The 27461-nt window shown below is 37.8% G+C and overlaps 1 protein-coding gene across 1 annotated transcript in view; it reads right to left on the reverse strand.

Annotated features, from left to right (window-relative positions):
* CSRNP3 (cysteine and serine rich nuclear protein 3) overlaps positions 1–27461 on the reverse strand; it is a 70931-nt gene that overhangs the window by 4750 nt on the left and 38720 nt on the right. Inside the window, exons 2-3 of the mRNA XM_029225646.1 lie at positions 15110–15369; positions 176–472 (exon numbers count right to left, since the gene is read on the reverse strand). Of these exons, the coding sequence (XP_029081479.1) occupies positions 176–472; positions 15110–15369 (557 nt within the window). The remainder of the gene's footprint in view (positions 1–175; positions 473–15109; positions 15370–27461) is intronic.

Here is a 27461-nt window from a genome sequence, read left to right on the forward strand (position 1 = left end):
ATATACCCCTAAATGTCATTGAATTAGTATTTCTCTCTTCTTGAATCATGTGTCTTGCCTTACCCCAGAATTTTCCTCCACGTGTGGGAAACTTCATTACATGGAACACAACTGCCTCTTTAGGGGTTGGTGTATAATGTCATGCCTTCGGATTCCTTGAAATCCCAATCCTTACCTGACACTTAATGCCTGCCAGGCTGCAGGTACACGTTTCTGGATCACAGAACACCCGGCAGTCACAGCCACAGTCCTCTCGAGATAGGCGGATGGCTCGTAGCTCATGCTTTTCCTCCACATCAATCTTTTTCACCCCAGAGGCCCGCAGCAGTGCTCTCCGTTTTTTTGTTGGCAGGGGTTGGAGAAAGAAGTACTCATCTACCTCGGTGTTGTCTAGATCGATATCATCATCAGAAATGTCATCCACTGTAAGAGTGCTAGCTTCTTCAGATTCCACGGTGCCATTCTTCGTCATCTAGAAATACAAAGCAGCAAAAAAGAGACTTAGCATGGACAGGGTCTAAAATCCCTACTTCTGCGCTTGTTAAGAATGAAGCTATTATATAACATTATGTCCCCATAATCCATAAGTGTTTGTGGATAGGTGTGGGAGATTAAGAGGTATAAACTTCCAGTTACAAAATAAATGATTCATAGGGATGAAGAAAATGTCTGTGAGTCAAATCATTTCCTTTTACTTTTCTCTTTAGAGAAATTACAGGAAGGAAAATGAATGCATCAAAATGATAGGCTTTTAAATGGACACAAGACTTGTTAATTGGAACTCTTAACCTCTTAATGTTAGGAGGTATAGTTGCTGGAGCTTTCAGCCTGCGCGATGTGAAAAAGGCCAAAGGTTACAGATGCCCATCAGTGAAAGCTATTGTTAGACTCAGTTTGTGATGGGCAGATTTGATGTTGGAATAAATGTGTCCTTGTTCAGAGGTGATAGCATCTTAGCGGAAGCTACTGCCACCTAACTAAGCAAACATGTCCTTGAAGTAACAACCCTGTCTTTTGGGCTCCAAAGAAACTATGTACTAGGAAGTAAAGTTTTGCTGTCCTGTGCTGTTGGGATTACAAACACGGTTTCCCTACAGAATGTTCCATGAACGAGAGCTTGATGTGACGCACTTAGTCAGGTCACTGTGCTCTCAGTAAGACAAGGAGCAGAGGGCAGTGTGGCAGGCTCTTGCCAACAGGCAACCCAAACAATGAACTCCTCCCTCGAAGAAGTTCATAGGAAACTGCCCAGAGCACTACCTTCCACATAATAGCACCTGTGGACGACTGTGTCTCATACCCATAACTTTTCTGCTTCTGTGTATATTTCTTTTCTAAATTAATTTCATCCATCGGGAAACCCTGAGTCAGTATTTCACTTCTTACTGCCATATCACCACATAATATATTTTCTTCATAAAAAAACATTTAGAAAGAGACATTTCCTCTGAATATAAGCAAGAACTATATTCTGGGAAGCAGCACAGGAATAAATGAAGAAACTCAGAGATTATTCAAGGAAGTTCTAGATAGGGAAGCTATTTTGATTCTTTAACTTTTATATGTATCACTTTCATGAACTTCATTAACTGCAATTATTACTATGCCTTTTGATCTTAATAACAATTCAGTTATTACACAGTTAAAATACCCTGGTGACACCAGACATCAGTTTCTTATCTTCCTAGGAAAAATCCTATATTTAGATAAGAATATTTATTACTGACCAAAAATCCCAACCTGGACAACTCTGAATGTATTGAAAAACAAACAGAAGACTGATTTTTGCCCTCAGGTAGAGGAAACAACACAGTAGCAAGTGTATATTAAAATATATTGCAAAGGGTCCCTGAAATGCATTGTCAAAAGCTACTAATTTATGTATTTTTTTATATTTCAGAGCTTAAATCTGTGTTCCTATAAAGTTGGGCATTTCCTTTTATTGGGTTTTGTTTCTTGGTGTGATCTGTAATTTATTTCCTTCCTTGGAATTTCTTTATAAATGTATTGGTTAAGCTGTTTTCATTTTTCTGTGATGTCCACTAACAGTAACTGGTAACATCACAAAAACAACAAAAAACTTCATTTCATATCAACAGGGTTTGATTTTTTAAAAAATAATGGTTGCTGTCATATAATACATGAAATCTAAAAATCAACAAAAAGTAAGACTTCAGCAAACATTTAAAAACATGACAATTTTTAAGGCAACATGACTAACCAAATGGCATCTAAGAATGAAAAAGAAACAACTGTATCTCAAATAAACTACAGATGATGCTTATTCCAATACCGTATGATCCCACTCCTGGGCATATATCTGGAGAAAACTCTAATTCGAAAAGATACATGCACCCCAGTGTTCACAGAAGCACTATTCACAATAGCCAAGATGTGGAAGCAACCTAAGTGTCATCGACAGATGAATGGATAAAGAAGATATATATAAACACACACACACACACATATATGCATACACATATATGTGATGAAATATTACTCAGCCATGAAAAAGGATGAAATAATGCCATTTGTAGCAATGTGGATAGACCTAGAGATTATCATACTAAGTGAAGTCAGACAAAGACAAACATCATATGAAATTGCTTATATGTGGAATCTAAAAAATGATACAAATGAACTTATTTACAAAAGAGAAACAGACTCACAGACAGAAAGGAAATTTATGATTACCAAAGGGGAAAGGGGAGGGGAGGGATAAATTAGGAGTTTGGGATTAAAATATACACACCACTATATACAAAATAGATAACCAACAAGGACCTACTATATAGCACAGGGAACTATACTCAATATCTTGTAATAACCTATAATGGAAAAGAATCTGAAAAAGATATATCTATATATACATATATATATGAAGATATATATACATATTCAGTTACATATATATGTATGTGTGTGTATATATATATATATATATATATATATAAACTGAATCACTTTGCTGTATACCTGAAACTAACACATTGTAAATCAACCATATTTCAATAAAAATTAAAAAAATACAATAAAACAATTCTTCACTCATAAAAAAACAAATATAAGAGCCCTTAGAAATAAAATTTGCATTTCTTATTCCCACACTTAAATTACAATAAACAGTTTCATTTTTAAATAAAAATTCAATTAAGAATCTAAAAGTCCTTGATACACAGCTAGCTACATACTGTTCTTACTCTTGTTCAAGAACCCACAAGGGCCCTAATTTAGATTTTCAAAAAAATCTCACATTATCATTGAAGTGATCTGGCAAGGTTTTCTCCTCATCTATCCAATATCATCTCTGCCATTTCTAGTGAAGACTGGAAATATTCTAGTTCAGCCCGGTTAATTGGCTTATCCCTTTGTCCTCACGGTTTCTGGTTTGGTTACGTAACCACTGACAGATACTATTCTCTGCTGTCCCCTTGGAAGTCCTTCCCCAGCCCTCTCCTCCAGGATATGCCCATTTGCCCCTTTAAAACGCAGACCAAACCTATTGAGTTTAAATGCTCCTTTAAATCAGAGTATTACATACATTATTTTCAAATGCATTTTTCTATATTAGAGCAACAGGGAAATAAGTCAATGAGCTCTCTATTTCTGTCCATCAACTCATGTTCATCATGCTTTCAAGATCTTGTACAACAAACTCTAGGGAGTCTTCCATGATTTCCTCATCTGTTTTTGCTGACTCCTTTACCCCACTGGCCCATCTTCACAAGAATATTTATTTTGTACATTTTGTCTCTTTGACATGAGTGATACCTATAAATGTCTTCTTCCTATCTCAAAATAGAATCATTGAATTTTCAGATGTTAGTTCATCAAATACAGCCTCCTTATTTTATGCATTACTGAGGCTCAGATTAATTGTGTCCCCTCCAAGACATGCTTATAGAACCTAATTCCCTGACCCCTATTTTAGCATGCTTTTCCCTGTGTAAAACAGATAGATTCCAAGTTTTCAATGGTACCTAATGCAGTACAGGGACTGTAATGTGGAGTTAAACCTCAATGTGTCTAACAAGCTATTTTGTTTACAAAATAAATACATACAGAGTAACCAGCATATTCAAAGGAATGCTCTCTTTTGAAGTAGATTCCTTAGAAGCCAGTCTGGGATTTGGACCATTTCTATCTCAGTGTTCTTTTCCCAAAGAACACTGCCTTTCCAAGAGCTCAAACAAAGCTTGCCAAAAATGTGGTTTAAGGAGACCACCAAAGGATCCTGACCTTCAAGCCTGCTTGTGTGTGTGTGTGTGTGTGTGTATGTGTGTGTGTGTGAGAGAGAGAGAGAGAGAAAGAGAAAAGAAGAGAGATTGGAGTTGGAGGTGAAAGAAAGGTGAGAGAATCAGACATGAGACGATAATAGTAACAGTTCTGAATCTGTGTGTCACTGCTGCAAGCACTTTACCTGCGTTTACTCATTGACCATCACAAAAATCTCATGAAGTAGATATTAGCATTCTATCCATTTAACTGATGGGGAAACTGAGGCACAGGAATGCTAAATAACTTGTCCAAGATCATAAGCAGTGAGGTGTGTACCACATCAGAATCCTAAATATTTAACTCTACAGCTTGGGTTCTTAACTGTCTTGATAATTATATAGACATACTTTTTATATATTGAATATATATTCAGTAATCTTTTGTGCTTATTTTACATTAGGCTCTAAGTGTGTTGGTGCACAAGACATGGGTCTTGAAATCAATGGATTAGAGTAAAGAGAAGAGGAATCTAGTAATTTTAATCCAATTTATAAGGATTTCCTAGCTGAGCTTGAACACAAGGCATTGAAACCATGCAGGAGGGCCACCTTGAGGTGGGGCTGGTGATGGGGTGAGGAGGGTAGACTTTCACACCTAAGCTTGAATCTGAAGGTGGAGTAGCAGTTAGCTGAACAGGTGGAGGCAGAAGGTATTCCCCACTGAGCAACAACAGCTTCAAAGGCCTGAGATGGGACAGAGCATGCATTCATTGGCTTGCAAATTAGCCAGACTGGCTGAACTTTTGTGGCATCCCTTCCTGTCTTGATCCATAAGCAAAAAACAAAAAAGTAAATAAACATTAGGTTTTCAGAAAGTAGCATCTCCCTTCCCCTGCCTTAGCCATTTTACAGGTGAAAAGTAATGACTTAACTCATAATTTGATTTAGTGATCCTTATCTTATTTTATATTTATCTCACATATATGTGCATTTATTTATACTGTATTGGAAGTATCTTAAGGGGTGTGTGTGTGTGTGTGTGTGTGTACTTGCTTTGTTCCAATGATGCTACTTAAGATAGGACTTAGTTCTTGAGCCACTGTGTAAACTTGTCCAGACTCAACTCTACAAATGAAAGGACTGTAACTTTTCTTAAACAGAATTGAAACATCTTACTTTTGCAAATCTGTCTGATATGTACTGTTACGTATGAGTAAACAGTTCCCAAAGCGCAACAGAGTAAAACCTTTGCCCATCTAAATACATTTGCGGGATGGGACACATTACACATTACTGTCAGAATCGGCGGAGTGATTCTCAGACTATCCTGAATCAAGTCCAGGTCAGGCGGGGGAGTGAGTGAGTGGGGGGGAGGGGATTATCAACTCAGCATTCAATCTTTCGTGTTTTTTTTTGGCTATAGCATGTAGTGGATATATTCCACTGTAAATTCCTACAAGATGAACTTTTTGATGAATTAAGTGCTTGAAGAAACTAATTTAGTGCAAAATGATTATGGAGAGGGAAACAATACTGAAAATGTGGATGGACTATAATGCTGAAAACAAAACAAAACAAAATAAAACCCACAGAAATAAAAACACTTCCCTTCAGTGGTTAAAAGGTGTTCTTAGTAATAAAATCTCCTGGTTATTACAAAGTTCTTAACACATGTAACAATGACAGTGGAAACAAGAATGTGAAAGAATAATTCAATTCCACAAATACTGATTCCTGCCTATTATAATGATGATGATATGTATAATGAGTGGGCCAAGCTATCATATACTGAAAACCAGGTACTGAGCTCCCTCCATACTTTATATAAATTATCTCACCTGATTTGCAAACAATCTTAGGAAGTATTTTTACAGTTGAGAAAACTGGAGCTTTTGCTTTTGGTTTTGTTTTGCAACAGTGCTTTTTTCTTTTTTTAAAAATTGATCTTTATTGGAGTATAATTGCCTCACAATACCGTGTTAGCTTCTGTTGTACACCAAAGTGAATCAGCCACATGCATACATATGTCCCCACATCCCCTCCCCTTTGAGCCTCCCTCCCATTCTCCCTATCCCACACCCCTAGGTCATCGCAAAGCATGGAGCTGATCTCCCTGTGCTATGTTGCTGCTTCCCACTAGCTAACTATTTTACATTCGGTAGTGTATATATGTCAATGCTACTGTCACTTGGCCCCAGCTTCCCCCTCCCACCCCGTGTCCTCAAGTCCATTCTCTATGTCTACAGCTTTATTCCTGCCCTGCAACTAGGTTCCTCAGTGCCATTTCTCTTTTTTTTTTTTTTTTTTAGATTCCATATATATGCCTTAGAATACGGTATTTGGAGAAAACTGGAGCCTTGAGAAGATAATTTGCCAACGTCTAGTTACATAGATAATTAGTGATTGCACTGAGAATAAAACTCAGGTCTATTTGACTCCAAAACTTGAGCCAGGCTCACGAGACCAGTTTGGAGTGAAAATTCTTAGAGTAATAGGAAACCTGTATGGAAGAAAAGGATATGGTTGCAGCCACGCTCTAAGAGCTGATCTCAGCACTGCAGGGCAGGAGGCAAAGAGCAGACAAGCTTCCTTATAATTAGCTCATTCAGAAATAAAAAAAATATATGACTCATATACAGAGAACAGGAGCTCAAAAAAGAAGACAGGAAGCCAGCTGAAGATATGACATTCTCACCAGTTAGCATTTCCTTTGAGTTTTTATTTTGTGGGCTTGCGGAGGTGTTCTTTCTAATAGATATGCCAGCAAAAGAAGCTGGTCCAAGTGACAGCTACCACTGTTGAAATAATGTTACTTTTGATTTCCTCAGCTGACTTTTAACTCTTTTACCCTGGCCTGCGTTTAATCCGCATAGCATGCTGCCTAATTTTGTAGTAATATATTAGTGCTGGTAATTGGCTTTATGTATACCTCCCTCATTCATTCTACTGTGAACACATTGAGAACAAGGACCATATCTGTTTTGCTCATAACTCTGTCTCCAGCACTGTGTTAACTGCAACCTCATACTAATTGATTAATAAATATTTTTGAATGAATGAATGAACATCCTTAATCACTGTGCTATACCGCCAGCCGCTGTATGAGGTATCAGGGTTTACACGTGTATAACAGTGCTTCCAGCTAAGCAGCTTCTAGTCTGCTGGGGAGATGACCATGTAACAAATATGATACAGTGTGGTAAGTTCAATAAAATATATGAGCAAGTTATAGAAGCAGTGGGAAGGAGGAAATGACTGACAAATAAAATGGGAGGGGAGGTACAAAGACACAAAGTAGAATTATTTACTTCTTATTCTGATTCCACAGTCTCTATCAAGGAGAAAAACCTTTAAACAAGAAATGGGAAAACAGCTAGGAAGGATTTCATGTAAAAACAAGAGGTGGGAGAGAGTGAAAGAGTACTCAGCTGTTTTACGTAAGAATACCCAGGCCCAGGGTATTCATGTTTTAGAGCAATGAAAAAGCTTAAAGTTATGACTGCTCAGTCAAATATCTGTGAAGAGTCATAGGGAAAGGAATTAAAAGGTAATCAAAATGCAAGTGAATTATTATTTTAAAAAGTGCTAATTCTAGGGCTTCCCTGGTGGCGCAGTGGTTGAGAGTCCGCCTGCCGATGCAGGGGTCACGGGTTCGTGTCCCGGTCCGGGAAGATCCCACATGCCACGGAGCGGCTGGGCCCGTGAGCCATGGCCACTGAGCCTGCGCGTCCGGAGCCTGTGCTCCGCAACGGGAGAGGTCACAACAGTGAGAGGCCCGCGTACCGCAAAAAAAATGAAAACTAAAAAAAATAAATAAATAAAAATAAAAAGTGCTAATTCTAGACAAAATTCCAGAAAAGATGATTTAAACAGATGGTCTGTACATGTGAAAAGAGGGAACAGTGACTGTTGCCTGGGCTCACTAGGGAGAAAATGTCCATTTGTCAAATTAAAGCCCATGAAGAATCTTAACATATAAAACAGACAAAAGCAAGAGTGAGGCACCCAGAGCCCTGACCCCATGGAACATAATTAGAAAACCAGTGATCTAGTCTTGAGATTCTCTGACAAAATTTCTTATGTTCTGTACATGGAAGGATGGAATACAAGATGATTAATAAGGGTATGGTTGAATGCATGGATTTTTTAGTTAGATGAAACGTTGAAAATGTTTCAAAGAACAGCGATGCTCGGCTCCTTTGCACCACCAATGAGGGATGTGGCACCTACACATCCTATTGGCAGCAGTGACCCACCTGGCAAGGAATCTCCAGGGAGGTCGCTGTGGGGTGGTGACAGGAAAGTCTCCCCATTTTCCTCTTGAGGGTCACTACTCTGAGAAGGTATCCTGAACTTGGCCCTGTCTTGTTAAATATAGTTTTAAAATAATATATTGGATGAATAACTAAAAGGCAGGCTAATCGCATCTTCAGATGACAAGATTAGGTTCATTAAAATAAAAAACAAAACTTTATTGATCCTTCCCTGTACACCATGTCTAGCACTAAAGAGGATTCTTGCCCAGGAGATGTTAAAAAGTTTTAATTTATGTAATGATGCAGACCTGATTTACCCGGGTTTTGTGTGTTTGCTTGCTTGTTTTTTGTTTGTTGTTTTACTTACCACCAGCATAATATGAACAAAAAAATTGATTAAGGTCCAGAAAGCTACTGTACCTTTAGTGTATACTGTGGATAGAGTATCCACAACTTGGGAGAATGTAATGTAACATACTGAACAAATCTCACTAGGAGTACAATGTCCAGATCAAGTACCATATTTTGAGGTGGACATAAATAAATAGCATTATATCCAGAAGAAGGTAACCAAGGCCATAAAGTGTCTGAAAAACAGCAGGATTAGTGAAAAGAACTAGGGATGTTTAATCTTATAGGACAGAGACACATGGAGCCCATCCATATAGCCTATTATCAAATATTTGCGTGTCCATCAACACTGCTTTCAAACACTTGGAGTTTGGAGAACTGGGACAAGATTTATTCTACGTCCTTAGAGGCCAGAATTAGGGTCAAAAGGTATAATTTGATGATAGCAGTTTGATCAACAGAAAGAAGAGCTTTCTAACAATTTACAGCTACAAAATGGAATTGGCTTTCTCAAAAAGCAGCGTGCTTTTATATATGGTAGTGTTAATCCCAACCTCCCAATTTATCCCTCCCCCCTTTTCCTCTTTGGTAACCATAATCAACTATGCTACAATAAAATTTAAAAATCAGTGTGCTTCAGGTTGCCAGAGATGTATAGTAAGAGGCTGGATATACAAATCTGCATTTTTATATGCAAATACACACACGATATGTATTTGATGAAAGGAATTCCTGGTTACATGCTACGAGCTGGATAGATAACCTGGTCATTAAGGTCTCTGGCAAACTGAAGTAAAACATTCATATCATTTTGATATTCAGTCAAATCTTATAGTATAATTCTTTGGCTCATTAGTTGTTAATTGCAGGTGGCAAATTGGAACCAGATTAATCATGTCCTTGAAGAACCAGAAATGTTAGGTTGTTTTGTCAGCTAATAAATATTTCTACAACCTGAATTTACAATGAGTCTTTGGTTTACATATCACCCCAAAAGTCACCAGAAAAGATGATAATATCAACAATAAGACATATAAATTTTTCATACATTCCTTTATCCTCCCTTCTGGTTCAGACAAACTTTGTCTCTTTTAGCGGCAGCTAATAAGCTAAATGAATCCAAGAGTGTGCTGATAAATATTTAACAACTGGGTCTCTTAAAAAAAAAGGGAGGGGTGTTTCTAATTTGTTGTTGAATTTGTTTGTCTAATTGTGCTGTTAGTTTTGTGTTTGGCAAGTCGCACGGTGTGAATACTCCCATCGTGGGTGATTTTGAGCTACCATGGGGAAGAGATGAGACAATCCTCTTTAGCGAAGAATTTTTACAAGCTGGCTACAGCGCACCACTGCATGAACCCCATATTTTAATCAGGAGAATCAGTTCAACAGATTTCTCCTCAATAAGAAAAGAAGATCAATGTTTACTGTACAGGAAGAATGTAGAGATGTGATTACATATGCTTAAGTTTTCCATTTAAATGAAAATGCCAGCAATATTTTGAAAGAACCTATTCTTAAATATATTGCATTTGCTCAGGGCTGAAGCCCAGTCTCTCAGGATGCATCACTTTGGTTAGGTGTGTCTTCTCTGTTCTTGTCAAAATAGGCTGTACATGTGACATGGCAAATGGAAATCAAAGTTTTGCATTCAGTGTTGGAGCAGGCCTCCACTGAGGGATGCATTCTGGAAGCACTGGTACTACGTATGCTCCTGAGTAATCTCTACAGAGGCTGACAAAGAAGTTCTGTAGGAATAAGTGGCGCTTAAGACTACCAAGATCAGCAGATTCTGACCCGTCTAATAAGAACTGTGGTATAAGGAAATAGTTAAAACCACATCCCCAAATTTTGAAACTATAGGTTAGAGATATTCGGTGTCAACCACCTCTCACAAACCTCTAATCCCTCCTATCTCCTAGGTATTTAAGAACTTTACCTGTAGGTTAGTTAAATCACAAGACTCTTAAGAGGATACAAGGGGCAGGGCTGGGGGTGAAGAGGAAGAATTATAATATCGTACAGGTAAATTTCTAAACGAATAACACACAGTCATAAATCTAAGATTTGGAGCGAAGGAGATTTAGATAGAGATATTTTCAAGGTTGCTCCTTAAAGGAAGAGTCACCATCTGGTAACTCTTTTTATGAAGAAAGACAGCAAACAACCAAGCATTAGTCAAGGAACACATGAGAAAACTGTATAACTTTGGAAAGCCTCTGGAAATGGTACAAGAGTAGAGAAAGGCTTGATCTTAGAAAGGAGAGGAAAAACAATCAATGTTGAAAAAACATTGAGAAAGAGAGTCCAGTGAAAGCTGTGAAAGCTAAGGTACATTTCCTACACCAAGGTAGTAGAATCCAGTAAGATATAACCCCAGAGGCAATTGGAATGCCAAGGCTCTTTTGAAACATACAAATAGCCGCCTAATGCATTTTACAGACCCATGTGAAATGAGAATAAAGTCTAATGTAAGTGTTCAACAATGTGGCACAGATGATGAAATCTAAGTACTTAATTTGGAAAAAAGTATAGTATTAAGATGACTGCATTGATTACTGTGAAGAGTACAACATGTCTGAATGGGCTTGACGGGGAAAAAGTACTGTGCTCTGTAATTTAGAAATCTAAAGCTAGTTATTTCTTCTAGAAACATGCACTTTATTCAATAAGCTTTCTCTATTAATTGTTTCTAGGCAATGTTTGGAACACCAATGCCAACAACGAAAAAGACACACTTGAACCCCCAAAATAAAATTGGATTTGTTCTACAAATCAAATTGCATATATTATTTCTTAATATATTTAACTCATAATTTGATTAAGAGATGAATCACTAAATAAGAAGACATTTTACAATGAAGAGCTAAATTTCTATCTTATTTTGTTTCCAAAGAAACATCAAGAAACATCAAGATGCGTGTCTGTGTTCTTTTTACTAACCTTTCACTATGAAGGCCCCATGGGAGGAGGTGTTGTTGTATAAATGCGCTCACTATTTAGAACCTAGAGAGACACCCTGGAAAGATGCACAGGTAGAATGGAAAGAGAAACTTCTTACTCTTCTGGGGCTGTTGGTTCTGAAGTAAGTAGGAAGGAAACTACCCAGTTCCAAGTCCAATGAGTTTCCTAGCAAGGGCTTAGGAAAAAGTTTGATGCTGAGAGCTTTGGAAAATGTTTTTTGTCAGATGCTGCCTTCTCTTTCCTTACTCAATGGGCAGTTCGCTGTCACCCACAGAGGGCCACCTCCAGGCAAAACCGAAGTGGCAAAGTTTGTCTTTAATAATCCTCCCTTTCCTCTTTGGACCCCTCTCTCAGCTACTGACCCTCTCTTGCTGCTCCAGCCAAAAAATGGAATCAATTTAGTCACATTTCGTTGCTTATGCCAGAGGTATATTTCAAAACAAACGTCACATTAAAAGTGAAATTTCAAGTATCAGAGTGAAATTTTTGGATAGGTAATGTTTTTGGATAGCTAATGTTAGATTTGGGGTAGTTAAACCTTAGACACGCATAGTCAATGATATTTAAAAACTCATAAAAGTTAATACACTAGAGGAATCACAATTAAAATATATGTTTTCCTTCATTAATTCCCCTCAGATTTTTTTAGCCAGTGAGTCCACATTGCCGTGATCTTTCATTCGTTTTATGTGACATGTGTTTCCGAGTTTTTGAATACTTTCAGTATAGTGAGGCTTAGATCAGATCACCTTAGAATCCTATTATCTTTTTGCTTGATATTCATTTGGAAGGAGTGATAATGTCCAAATGCCTTTTGTTTATATCTTCACCAAAAGGGAAAGCTGCATGTTTTCGGTTATCAATGACAAACCAAGACATGACACCCACTCGGATGAATGTCTTCCCAACTTCCAAAACTAAGCACAATGACAAAAGTGAATCAATAATAGAAGCCTCTTTTTTGCTTCTTATTTAGCTTTTTAAAAATAAAAGGGTAGAAGTAACTGAATACAAATTATAGTATCAGAATATATCATTGCCTGGTATGGAGGAAGGACCCTGCAGGTGTGTAGCTCCCCCTAATAGTCATGGAATGTACAATGTGCTTCAAAGGTCACCACAATAAATCTTCTCTCAGATAGAATTACAGTCCCCCAGCTGTTAAAAAACCACTGCACACAGTACCAAACCCCAGAAAGGGACAACTCCCTATAGGTACAGAGATTGTCTTTCCCAACGCCTATAGGGAATAATCAATTAATTTTAGAATAGTAAGGAACAGGATAACAAAACCAGTTTTCTATTGAGTGAGCCAGTTACTTAACATCTTTGTGCTTCTTCTTCTTCGGCTGTACACATGGTCTCATAATTTACCTACCAGTGGGGTTTTGTTAGGGTTAAATAATGTTTATAAAATGCCTGGCAAATAAAAATCACTTAATGAATAGCAGCCATCACTATTGTTCTGCCAATATTTGAATCTGGGGAATGACTTCACCCTTTGGGTAGGGGGTAGAGTTGGTTTGCAGCGGGTTAGAAAGGCAGAGGGTGGATTTCAGAAGCAAATCTGAGCATTATCATTAAATTAGGCTACATGCAAAGCAATCATGGAGAACAACAGTAACAGTGTCTTGCTACCAAAAAATCTTAAGAGACTTTCATTGAAATCTGTCAAAAATACCACCAAAGGAAATATAAGGCACACTTTAGGCTAGGTTGTGTCTAGCTTCATTTAAGCAACTGCCTTCTTGTAAATTGGGAACAAAGCACATGCATACATTGCAAAATACATAAAAACAAGGTGTTTTGAAACACACATCACGCCTCTGCCAACTGACTTCATACTGGAAACTAAAGGTACAGGTAACACAGATGTGCTTATGGTGCTTCTGCTGTTTAACCAGTGATCCTTTATGTTTAGCACTCTGGATTTCCTAAGAAAGATTTCCTTTTTCATTAGATAATGATGGGAGAGCATTTTCTACATATTGACAGGCTGAGGGCTCAATACAAACATAAAGAGTGTCTCCGGTTGAGGAAAAGGTTTTCTGAGCTGTGTTTCTCTCCAGTTAATCTCTAAGGTGGCACAACGATAGTTATCTCCACCTGGACCTCTCCCAGACATCACTTTGATAACTCAAAAGCCTCTCAAAAGCAGTATCTCCAAAAATGATCTCATTATATAGAGATGATCTCATTATATAGCCACCACGGCACAGCCCCCACCCCACCCCCCCGGCCTGAACCTGCTTCTCTTCCTGGATTCCTTGTCATATCCTCGTTATTGAGAAAAGTAATATCACCCACAACCCATTTAGTTTTGCAAGCCAGAAATTCAGGAGTCATTCTTGACAGTCCCCCTCTTTCCCTTCCTAATCCAACCCATCAACAAGGACTGTCGATTTTATTTCCTAAATTACTCCCTCTGTCCATCTCTCTTCCTCTCTCTACCATCAGTCTAATCTAACCTACCATCATCTCTCTCCTGGACCACTGTAATAGCCTCTTACCTGGTCTGACTCCATAAGCGCCCCCAACATGGCTGCCCCTGCCCCGAAACTATCCTCACATCATAGCATGAACTGAATCACATTACCCTGCCACCCCCAACCCCATGCTTAAGACTCCTGTACGACTTCTGATGGCATCAGGATGAAGAGGAAAAAAATGCCTCAACCAGACTTACAAAGCCCAACCACCACCACCACCCACCACGTTATTCTACTTTCTTCATCTCTGCTCCAGCCATGCTAGCTCTGTGTGCTCACCGTGATTCCTCCTGCCATGAGGCAGCTTCAGCTCTCCCTGCCACCTGAACCACTCTCGCCAACCCTTCCTGTCTATGTGTGATTTCAGTTCAACCATCACTTCCTTGAGGAAACCTTCCTTGACCTCTGGACCACATCAATTCCCTGTTACTTACTTTCATAGCACCTTGCAACTCCCTTTCATAGCACTTCACGAAGATGTGATTTTATTTTGTCTACATGATTAATATTTATCTTTCCTATTGATATGTAAGTCCCAGGAGAAAAGGAATCACATCTATGTTTCATACTACATAGTCCCAGCCCAAGCACAGGGTCTAGGATCTAAAGAAATATTCATAGGATGAATAAGTAAACAATGTCAGGTAAGTTTTCCACACTGCTTTCAGGCCACCATACTGTTTTTGCTTTAAAAAAGCCTCAGCAGACAGTCTGTTGTGGAAAATGCCCAGTTTAATCTGTGGATCTAAATATGAAAATGGTTAATGCAACCAAAGTGAGGTAAGGATGGGGGTTTGGCAAAAAAAAAAAAAGTGAGCGTCTAAGGTTTTTTTACCTTTAGCTTTAAAGAATTCAGCTTTTCCTCCCTGAGGTGTTCTCTCAGCATCTCGCGGTGGAGCCTCTCCTGCTCTCTGGCAAATTCGCCCAGGGTGTACTGGCGCACGCTGTTGTGACGGCTAGACATGCCCAGGGTGCTGCCGCCTTGGCTGGGCACGCTCGTGAAGCCCTGCCTCCTGGTGAAGTAGTACACGGTGACACAACTGAAATGCACATTCTTCGTCCTCAGCCGCTTCTCCCTTTTAAGGATGGAGGAAGCTGAAAGGGAAAGAGACAGTTCGGTGAACAGCCAGGGCAGCAGTCTTCAGAGGAGGCGAAGAATTAGAAATTGCCACTCGATGATCTTCAGTCTATGGGCAACCTTGTCTGGCTGGGAGACACTAAAAATGTGGTCTCTCAGAGCTGGCACCGGTTTCTCTTTCCTCTCCTCTATTTTCTTCCAGCTGTGGCGGACTAGACTTTCAAGTCCTTCTATAATGGTGGTCTATGCAAACTTTTAGGAAAGTTGCCGGTCATCTGTGGATCAGTGGCACAATTTAATTTCTCATTTCCCCTAACCTTTTACGTTTTACTTTTATGGTTTTCACGTGAGCCGTAGCATACTATAATCAGAAAAGACACATACTACAAACGCTTTGGCTCTTATTTTGATATGGAAGGCATCTGGCATGAAAACCATGTCTGTTTCTAAATTTTAGAAAATTCCAGAAAGCAGTAAAAATGTACACCAAAAAAGGCTCAAAGGCACCATTTAGGTATTTTTATAACCTAAATCTAACCAAGCTTTCATTTGATGAAAACTCCAATAAATAACATTACAGACAGTGGGATTTTAATCCAAGTATACATTGAGAAAATTGAAAACGTCATGAGATATATCAGAACCTTTATTACTAGTTACAGGGAAATCAAGATGCACACAGCACCATGGAAGGTTGAGATACACACTGTATTTGAGGGAAAAGAGAGCTACACATTATAATCCTGACCTTTTGGAGTTGGAAGACATGCTAGACATCATCTAGCCCAGTCTTTTTATTTTGTAGTGAAGTAACCCAGTCTTACAGAATTTGAGTTATTTCTTTCATGAAGAAAGAAATGAATGAAACAGACAGAAAGAAACAATGGACTCCTTGGACGTAAAAAAATACATATATGAGCTAACATTTATGGACTATGCAGAGAACTTTACATGAATTATCTCGTCTTATCCTTATAACTCCTTGTGTTGAAATTACCCATGTCTCCATTTGAGGAAACCAATCCACCAAAGGTTAAATAACATGGCCAAGGTCATATAACTAGTGGTGAAACTGGGATTCATTATTCAAGAGCCCAGTCTTTTAACCATCATTTCACAGTAGAGAGCTGAGGTCATGCTAAGGGAGCTGAACAAGGCTGAGATTTGGTGTCCCATTGCTTCTGGTAGATGTCAACTGCTGCAGACTCCAAAGATGACTTTTTTTTGGGGGGGTTGTATATCTCTTTTTAAAAATTGTTTTATTTTTATACACTTTTTAAATGTTTCTTCCCATTTACAGTTATTTCAAAATATTGGCTATATTCCCTGCGTTGTACAATACATCCTTGCACCCATTTTACACTCAATAGTTTATACCTCCCACTCTCCCATCCTTTTATTGTCCCTCCCCCCATCCCCACTGGCAACCACTGGTTTGTTCTCTATATTTGTGAGTCTGCTTCTTTTATATTATATTCACTAATTTGCTGTATTTTTTAGATTCCACATACAAGTGATATCATATGGTATTTATCTTTCTCTGTCTGACTTATTTCACTTAGCATAATGCCCTCCAAGTCCATCCATGTTGCTGCAAATGGCAAAATTTTGTTCTTTTTTATGGCTGACTAGTATTCCATCATATATATATACCACAGCTTCTTTATCCATTCATCTGTTGATGGACACTTAGGATGTTTCCATACCTTGGCTATTATAAATAAAGCTGCTATAAACATTGGGGTGCATTTATCTTTACGAATTAGTGTTTTTGGTTTTTTTGGATATATACCCAGTTCATATGGTAGTTCTATTTTTAGTTTTTTTTTTTGAGAAACTTCCATACTGTTTTCCACAGTAGCTGCACCAATTTACATTCCCACCAAAAGTGTACAAGGGTTCCCTTTTCTCCACATCCTCCCAAAATTTGTTATTTGTAGACCAAAGATGATTTCTATTTGGAAGGCTGTATAAGCAATGAAGGAAAAGTGAATACAGCATCACTTTGGATTTATATAAGAATATTCTTTCAAGGGGTTCAAGTTCATTTATCTCATTTTTCCCCCATAAAACTCTCAAGCCAAATACAGAGAGGTGCTATGATACATCTCATTTCAAGGATTTACTAATTCGATAAATATAAACCAAGGGCCTACTATATGCCAGGCACTTTCTAAATGATTGGACATACTGGTGAAAAAAACAGATGGTGATCCCTGCCTGTATGGAACTTCCACTTCCAGTGATGAGAAACTCAGACAGAAGAAACAGACTCAAAAGATTACAGAGCAAGAGAAGTAGGACATTTGGGCAAGAATTTAGCTTTCCCAACTTTCTCTCCTCTTTATTGCTTTACCTCTCCAGAAGAGATTGCCAGGAAGCAAATGCTTTCAAGCATGTACGTAGTTCTCCCATTTATTTATGTACACGTTCACGGCAAAATGCTTGTACTCCTGGCAGCAGTGACAATTTTCAACTTAGATTTAGAAGCTCTGATCTGCTTCATAACTGTATGTTTAAATCATCTCAAAACAGAGAAGAATTTGTCAAAATGTAAAAGATCACTGTAAAAAGCAAAATTCAATAATCTGCCCAGTAATCTGCTACCCTATCTGACAGCCTCATCCGTCACCACCTTACAGCAGGCTAGAGACTCTGCTTTTTGGGTGATAACTTTCAACCTAATTTACTCTTAGTATCATACAAATGATGCCCTGAAGACATTATCTTTCAAGGCCATAATTTACAAATGAAATAAAAACATTTTAATGTACTCGTTTAAAATAATTACTATAAACACCTCTGATAATTTTATTACTTATTTTTTAGACAATTCATAGTACTCTAGACAAATTTCCTTTTAAAAAAATTTACTTAGATTTTGTACCTGTATTTTTAGATTATAAGAATTCTTCATGGACTTCCCTGGTGGAGCAGTGATTAAGAATCTGCCTACCAATGCAGGGGACATGGGTTTAAGCCCTGGTCCAGGAAGATCCCACATGTCACGGAGCAAATAAGGCTGGGCACCACAACTACTGAGCCCACATGCCACAACTTATGAAGTCCGCACACCTAGAGCCCATGCTCCGCAACAAGAGAAGCCACCACAATGAGAAGCCTGCACACCGAACTGAAGAGTAGCCCCGGCTTGCCGCAACTAGAGGAAGCCTGCGCGCAGCAACAAAGACCCAACGCAGCCAAAAATAAATTTATTTAAAAAAAAAAATTCTTCAACCTTCTGGATGAATCTATCGTACCATCCTTTCACCAAAAGCCAGATTACACTTTCCCCAAAAGACAGTTAAGAGATGTTTTTCCAAGGCTTGGAAGAAGACAATAGTTGCAGAGAGCAGAAGCCCTTTACCTGGGCTCTTGGCATTTCTAACACTGTCAAAGTGCACTAGGATTAGTGCTTCCTCCTACCCACTAGGGTTTATAATTCAAACATGTGCTTATACTTGTTTTAGCACTTGCATGTTATAAATAGCACTGTAGAAACAATGATCAAAAAGCCTATGGGATATATTTAAGAGGAAGGCTTTGAAATGCCACAAGATCAGCCTTATGAAGGATATTTTAAGTGTGGCTTTCCTAAACTTAGGAGCCACTCACGTCTCTCTTCTGATGATTGAATTGGAGTCCCAGAATGGGCTCTTGTGGGCTATCTCCTGTCTCCAGGCCCCGATTTGACTAACATCACAGAATGAAGTTATCAAAAAGGAGTCTGTGTTCTTCAAGCCTGGGAAAAACAGATTAAATTCACTCAGCACATCTGCCTTAGGGAATCCGAAACCTCCCTGATATATCTACCTAGTAATTTGTGCCCTTTACAGAATGATTGAACTCAACTTTGTGTCTCTACAGAGTTCAGGGTTCATTTTACTACCGTGAGGTCAAGAGCAAGAAGAAAGAAGAAGGAGAAGGTGGCTTTCATTACTGCTTTGAAAAAGAACTAGTCTGTTTTCATACACAAGGCTAAGTTTTTGTTGCCTCTCAGCTCCTCTTCTTTTATCCCATTCACCATTACCATCCTGAAGCAGAAGTGTCTAAATGCAACAGTACTATATATCCTGCCCAGCACACAGCTTTTGGGACCACCATTATGGTGGTACAACAGGGCATACTGGTGTTGCTGTAAAATGATCACATATTATGGAGATAATATTGACCCTTGTAAATTAAAGGAATAAAAGGCACAGAGTAACTGACATTAGCCATCTGAAGAAGCTACCCAACCTTAAAAAATGCTTTTAAAAATAAGTGAAGAAGAGAGTTGAGAAACTGACTAATTCACAATGGCAGGGTCAGAATGTAAGTAGATAAAATAAAATAAGCTGTACCATACATTATAATAAAGAGTTCATGATCAGAGTGGATTAAAAATGGAAGCCACTTGGGATTAGCAGATGCAAACTACTATATATAGAATAGATAAACAACAAGGTCCTACTGTAGAACACAGGGAACTATATTCAGTATCCTGCGATAAACAATAATGGAAAAGAATATGAAAAGGAATATATATATGTATATGTATAACTGAATCACTTTGTTGTATAGCAGAAATTAACACAGCATTGTAAATCAACTACACTTCAATAAAATAACTTAAGAAAAAATGGAAGCCATAGTGCAGCCACTCTGGGGCCAATGCTTGAGCAGCAATCTAGTTACCCTCCTAAGGCACACCTGGCTCTTTTAGTGTCAACAGCTATCAGCAAAGCCCTGGTATAGCTGGAAAGGCAGAAAGCAGTAAACAGAACTATGTATTTTGGCACTAAAGTTGGCACGTGGAGGTTGAGAGTTTATGGTCCAGTCTGATGCTAAACAAGGGGTAAATTGTGGAAAATATTAACTCTACCATTTGGGTCTGAAGTTAATAGCATACTTCTATGTGCTATGCTCAAAAGGAAAATACCAGGTGATTTGTAAGTCAATATTTTGAGTCTATTTTTCATTTATTTGGGGGAAATTCCGTAGAAGCAAAGTAAGATTGCTGAAATTAATTTGTTTATCTTGGTAAATCCTGGGCAATAAAAACTTGTGTTTTTGCATCATACAGACCAAATTAGTCAGGGGCTCTGAAAGTATGCATGTCGTTTCTTACCTTTTGAAGAACAAATCAAGATCAAATCAGTTACGAAATCATGCATGAAAACTAGCTTTCAAACAGAAAATCCAGTTTCATCAGAAAATATTTTGCATAGAAATTAGCATAACAGCTTAGATATTATATCAATTTCCAATGTTTAAAATTATTAAGACTAAAAAAAATGTCCTCAGTCTTCACAAGTGACTTCTGAAAATTTCCTGTGATCATATTTTCACATCTTCTCCAGCTTGACGTGATTGTCAAGGTTGGCCCCTCTTGATCATGGTGTCACACACATGGTCTCAAATCTTAACCACAAGTAAGGAGTGAAAATGGATCTAGTAACCAAGAAACACAGGAATAGTTCCTTTGAAAACGAAGGCAATTTTGCTATCAAAAGCAATCCCTCCTTGTTCTAATTGTCCCCTTTTATTCCTTTAAGTCACATTCTCAAGTTTCTCAAATATATTTGCCCCAGTTGTGTTTATTTTGTTACTTTGCTCAAGTAAGGTACTTAGGGCCGTAGTAAATCATTTTAGTGGGAGCAATTCCAAAAGACTGATAAGAAGGAAATATCTTAAGGCATGGGTAAATGAGAGGCAAAATGAAAGTAAAGACTAATTGGGAATATTTTCCTTCCAGTCATGAACAAAATCCAAATTACCCTAAGTATGTAACATAAAGTGATGGCCAAATCAATGTTATGGTATTTTATACTCAGTATGTTACTTTATACTCAGTTATGAAGGATATAACGCAGGCAGAAACAATCACAAAGGAAAGAAAGAGACTTTCCCAAACACTGAACATGTTAGAGACAATATTGGGGTATTCCCAATATTTTGGAATTGAAGTGCTTTGCATTTCCCAAAATTTCATCAGAACTGAGACAGTCAGTTAAGTGTAAGAAAATGTCAGAATCCATCAAAGAGCAAACCAGCGGCTTGTTTTTCTTCTACTACTGACTTTATTTCTATGAAAGCAGCATTCAAAAGCAAAAATCAAGGAAGAGTAGCTCCAACTTGAAGTGATGCTCAAGTTATCAAGTCTCAATTTGTATTTGGTTTCCTATAGTGTGAATGATAGCTCTAAATGCTTTTCAAATTGTAGCGCATCTGTCTCTCCAGCTCCTAAATGCCATTCTTCCCCATCTCGACCCAACCAACCAATTTATGTATTAGTAAAGCAGCAAATAGACTGGAGAATATAAAATATGATAGGCATACATAAGAACCAGTCGTCTTCATTCTGATGTCAGTCCTTCTGTAGAGGACTAGGTTTATAATTTGTAGACAAGATTAGGTAGTTTAACCATAAGTATTTTCCATCCTATAACAAGATGAAAATATTCACCAATGGATTACTTTTGAGACTAATAATGTCTTTTGCTCATTGCAGCTTCTGAGTGAAATAATTCAAGATGAGACCCTTTTGGTTAAATCCTTAGTTTACAAAAACAAAACAAAAAACCCTCTCACATAAGACTGTGTGATAATACATTTTCTATCAAGATATGTAAAAATATTGTATATGCATTTAAGCAAAAAAAAATTAACAAGAAGAGAAATAATATAAAAAGATGACCCTTGAGGCTAAAGCTTTGTTTTGGATCATGAACATTCATGTCACGTCGTCATCCACTGAGTCTGTCAGCTGCGTCCACACAAGCAAGCACGAGATCTGCGTGGAGGGAACCAGCTCTCTCCTGAGTCTCTCCTGACAGCTACAGCCCAGGCCACGCAGCACACTGCAATTATAGGGGTGGTTTAATAGTGTAATCATCTACTTGCAATCCTCAGCCTGAAAAAAAATAAGGTTTATTGCCCAGGATTTTGATGTAAATTCAGAAAGCGGCATATAAAAATTAAGTGCAAGCTTCGACCTTCCAGCTTTGATGTCATAAATAATTAAGATGATTAACTCACAAGGAGTGGTTGGTCATTTCTCAGAACTAGCTGTTTTTCATTCACACATTTTTATTTATTAAAGGTGCCCCCTGCACTTTCCCCCTAATTCTTGTGAGTAATCTAAAAAAATAGGGAGGAGGTCATTTTGTTCTCATACTTGTTAGGACAAAAGGAATAAATACAATAGTTTGGAGTTATAAACTTGAAATTAAAAAATTGGGAGAAACTAGTAAGGACCTAGTGTATAGCACAGGGAACTCTACTCAATATTCTGTAATAACCTATATGGAAAAAGAATCTGAAAAAGAATGGATATATGTATATGTATAACTGATTCACTTTGCTGTATTCCTGAAACTAATACAACATTTTAAATCAACTATACTCCAATAAAATTGTTTTAAAAATGGAAAGAACAAAATTTTAAAAAGAAATCATGTTCTCTCTTTTATATAATCTTAATATATAGTTGACTTAGCACTGACCCTCTCCTGCTTACATTAAACTGCTGTTCCACTGAAAATGTGATGTGACTTAGAAAGCGCTAGCCATCAACATCAAATGCAGTTAATACTGGAGATGGTGAATTGTTAAACTAAAACAAATTTAGATTAAACCGTAGATTAAAATAGCACCACTAACTGAGCGATCTACCAAGTTTCATTCTAATTTTCCTTTTTCATCAATTCATCCATCAAATAGTACTCGGCATCATGAATCTTGGAGTTTTAATTCTATATTTGACATAAAGTCTTCCTTCTGGTCTTTATATGATAAATTGTGTGTTTATATGATACGTCACTTAAAGTTTGCACATTAAAATCCTTAAGCAAAATATTCAAAAGACAGTATAATATTAAAGTGTTTTGCTAAATCTGGGCCCTGCGTTCTGTTCAGTTCTGCTCCAAACAGACTGGAAGTTGGGAAATTTCTTTCCTGTTCCATATATTCAACTGGCCATCTGACCTTATTACTAGTGAGAACAATTTCACAGAATTGTGATCAACATTATTATCACCTCCTTTCTCTGTTCACACTATGTATATTCTTTTAGATAACATTAAAATTTTACAAGGAACCTAAGATTTCTACAGAGCTGATATTAACATTTACATATGGAACATTCATTATTACTGAGGGCTTTACTGTCTTCTCATTTTTAAAGAATGCTTCTTTATTATAAGCATACAGTATTACTAATGAATTAGAGAAAATATTATCCTATCCTGATACCTGGAAAATAGTTAGATAATGTACTTAAATCAAAATCTGAATTCTAAACTTGCTGATCTCCATTATACAGATTAGATTAATGGGCACCTTCATTTCTCAGTCATTAGTATTTTCAGAATTATGTTTATCTACCTCACAGGAATATTATCAGAAATAATTACCTTTGTTAAAAGCCTTAGGAATCACAGATGGAAAGCATCACATATGCAGACTACTATCTTGGTATTGCTGTTAAACCAAGCAAAAAGTGTGTTTCTTTATTATCAGTGAGAAAATAAGTACCACCTACTTCCCAGCTTGTTCCTTTCATCTCTCATATGTGCAATTAAACCCTAAAACTTCATGCTTAAGAAATACATTTCTCTGCTACTAAAGTAACAGCTATTTCCAAAATATATAAACTTAAACTCTCGCTTTATTAAAATCTCAACATGGATACCATCTTAAGACTATACCGTTTCTTTAATTGGGAAAAAAAGGTAGTCATTACTAAACATAAATATTCGCAGTTCTGGCTGCAGTCCAAGTTGTAAGCACTTTCCTCTGCTGTCTCAGCAATTCTCCTGATGTCAAAGACACATTAAAATAAATGGGAACCATATGGCTCCGCAGCAGAATACCCACGCTCTTACAACGGAGAGGGCAATGCAATTCATTACCACCACTGGAGAAATATTTTGGGGATATAGAATATCTCAATGCAAAATAAAGCTGCATGAGGCAGGTCATTTGATTAAAATGCTCACACAGTGACAGAAGGAGACATTTGCTATTCTTTGGCTCTACTAACCTGTTTTGCTGCTTTTTACATTTTCTCAGTACCACCATGAGCCTCTCCTGTTAGAAGGATTAAACAGCACTTCCCACCTGCTCAATGACTTTCCCACACAGTATCTCATCTGATCCAACAATACAGCCCCATCAAGCCTCACATATCTTGACAATCCAGGTCAGAACATCACTGAATAATGACAACAAAACAAAGCAAAATCCTCTAAAACAACAAGAGCAACAAAACTCTTCTAAGAGCAAGTCATTCTGGAGAACAACACTGGGTCAAAGATAGTACACTTGAACTTTGAACTTCCCCAGGAAGGATGAAATCTGGAATCACCTTTTTTTTTTTTTACCCTTAGGCCTAAAAAGTCTTTATTATACTTACCCCCAATAAAAATCCAAATCATTAAAAACATAAAAGGAAGAAATTCATCAATGCTGTATTATTGGCTCCATATGTTAGAAATGCTAAATTTCAAAAAGAGATCCAGGGCTGCAGAGTTGGGATTAAAGCAGAGGCTGGGAAGGCAGCTGGGAGGGGGGCAGCTGGGGTTACTGAGGTGCCTTCTGTTTCCTGGTTGTCAATGAGTGATTTGGGAGGCTTGTAAACGTCAAAAAAAAAAAAAGAAAAGAAAAGAAAAGAAAAACTTTATGATTTTTCTACAAACATATATATTTTTTGATTGAGCATATTCTTCAAGTTCTCATAATCTCCTCCTTGTCTGTTTTAACACTTTTTAAAACTTCGAATAAGGAAATCTCTAAAGTATCACGTCTGGCATAAAATTACTACCCAATATCTAACAATACTAGAAAAATAAATTGAGACTCAGCTCAAATGTCAACTTCAGGAAGACTTTCATAGAATCCTTAAGATGAGGTAAATGCTCTTTCTACACATTTTCAGAACATCGCTGCCTTGATACAGATAATATGAGTGTGCGTTTCTCCTCAACTGCCTGGTAAGGACCTAGGGGGCAACGACTGCATTTTGCTCCCTGGGGAACCCTCAGCGTACAGCACAGAGCTGGGCACCGAGGGCTCACTTGATAAATGTCTGCGTCACTAAATTCGATGAACGAATAACTGAACTATGGGCTAAATAAGTAAACATATACATTTCCTAAATATATTTTGCTTAATTTTAAATGATAAGATGACATTTGACAGTTTTCCCCTAAAGCCTCGTGGTCAGTGTCTTCCTTCCTCACTAATTTCTACTCACTTTATTTTCTAGAGACACCTTTCAATAAAAACCATTATATACTGAAGAGGGGACACATCGCCCTCATGGCCTGAGGGTACACATAACTTCTGTATTAACAAACCATTTGAAATATGCTATATTTTACATTTCACTAGACCTAACATAAAAAACAAACCCTGGCACCATAATAAACCTCTAAATAATCCATTAATAATGAGTTGGTAAACCCATCTCTAAAAAGCAAGTAGCTGGCAAGGGAAAGAGTTATCTGAATATTATAAAACGGTTTTGAAAGAGAAATCCTGTTGATAAAATATCACTAACTGGACGGGGCTTCCCTGGTGGCGCAGTGGTTGAGAGTCCACCTGCCGATGCAGGGGACACGGGTTCGTGCCCCGGTCCGGGAAGATCCCACATGCCGCGGAGCAGCTGGGCCCATGAGTCATGGCCGCTGAGCCTGTGCATCCCGAGACTGTGCTCCGCAACGGGAAAGGTCACAACAGTGAGAGGCCCGTGTACCAAAACAGAAAAAAAAAAAAAAAAAAAATATATATATATATATATATATATATATATATATCACTAATTGATATTGACCTCTGGCAAAAACAGGATTGAAATTCGTGCCTTTAGCAGTTCATTAGTGATAGATCTACAAAACAATTCTGTCTCTTAGTATTTAAATTGTTATCTTCACCTTAAAGTAGTTACTTACCTTAAAATATCATATTGCACAAGATTTATAATTTCCTATGAAATTTTATAATACCATCCATATTCTAAGTCATCTAATTTTTCTCTTTTTGTTGATAGTGATGATTAAACATAAGTAAAAACCATGGTTGATGAGCTCCTGAGAAAAGTTGCAGAAGGAAGCAAGGAGGATTTAAACTTTTTTTTTTTTTTTTTTGCGGTACGCGGGCCTCTCACTGTTGTGGCCTCTCTCGTTGCAGAGCACAGGCTCCGGACGCGCAGGCTCAGCGGCCATGGCTCACGGGCCCAGCTGCTCCGTGGCATGTGGGATCTTCCCGGACCGGGGCACGAACCTGTGTCCCCTGCATCGGCAGGCAGACTCTCAACCACTGCACCACCAGGGAAGGCCGGATTTAAACTTTTATTGAAATATGAAAGCAAGATAGAATTGATACAATATGGGCTAGAATGTAAATTGAATGAAGGCAGAGATTTGTATTCTCTGGGACGATTTTACCTTGACACTAAAGAGTTATCTTGTTAACGTTTTGCAGATGGAGGCAAAAACATGAGTTTCTGGATCAGAAACAAACCACTTCATTGTTCACAGTACAGCAAGCAGCATGAGCATCTTGTTCTTGTTGGTACTCCTTGTCCCCCAGATTCTATGGGGGCAATGTGGAGGGGTCAAATAGATGCTACATGCATAGTAGGTTTGCATTGTACCGAAAGCATAGTAAGTTTGGGAACCCACTGTTTTTTTAGTAAGCAGTAAGCAAGCCTGCTCTTTGTCTGGAAGGAAGGAGACATTACCTCATCCTTCAGGGCTGCCTGCTACAAATTCAACACTGAGAAATGGCCCAGGTATAGAGGAGACAGGGCAGTGCATTCTTGGCAAGGGTCTCCCAACAGATTTTTTATTTATTTTGTTCATTCATATATCCCAAGCACCTAGAATAGTGTGGGGATATATTTAATACATAGTTTTTTAATGAATGAGGGGAATTTATTGATAGGGTTCTACTTTTATTAAACTCTGTAATTCTTGCAAAATAAAAATTTCATAAGCACCTACATCATAACTATTTATTACTTAGTATGTGAAAGCAATATTCAAAACACATAAAGAAACAATTTTCCCTATAAAGAGTCTATGAACTAAAGAGTTTCCTAGAGAATGCTTCGTGAGGTATTTTT

The sequence above is a fragment of the Monodon monoceros genome, unplaced genomic scaffold (assembly GCF_005190385.1).
Source record: "Monodon monoceros isolate NGI ecotype Baffin Bay Population unplaced genomic scaffold, NGI_Narwhal_1 Super_Scaffold_16, whole genome shotgun sequence".
In the NCBI taxonomy this organism is placed as follows: domain Eukaryota; kingdom Metazoa; phylum Chordata; class Mammalia; order Artiodactyla; family Monodontidae; genus Monodon; species Monodon monoceros.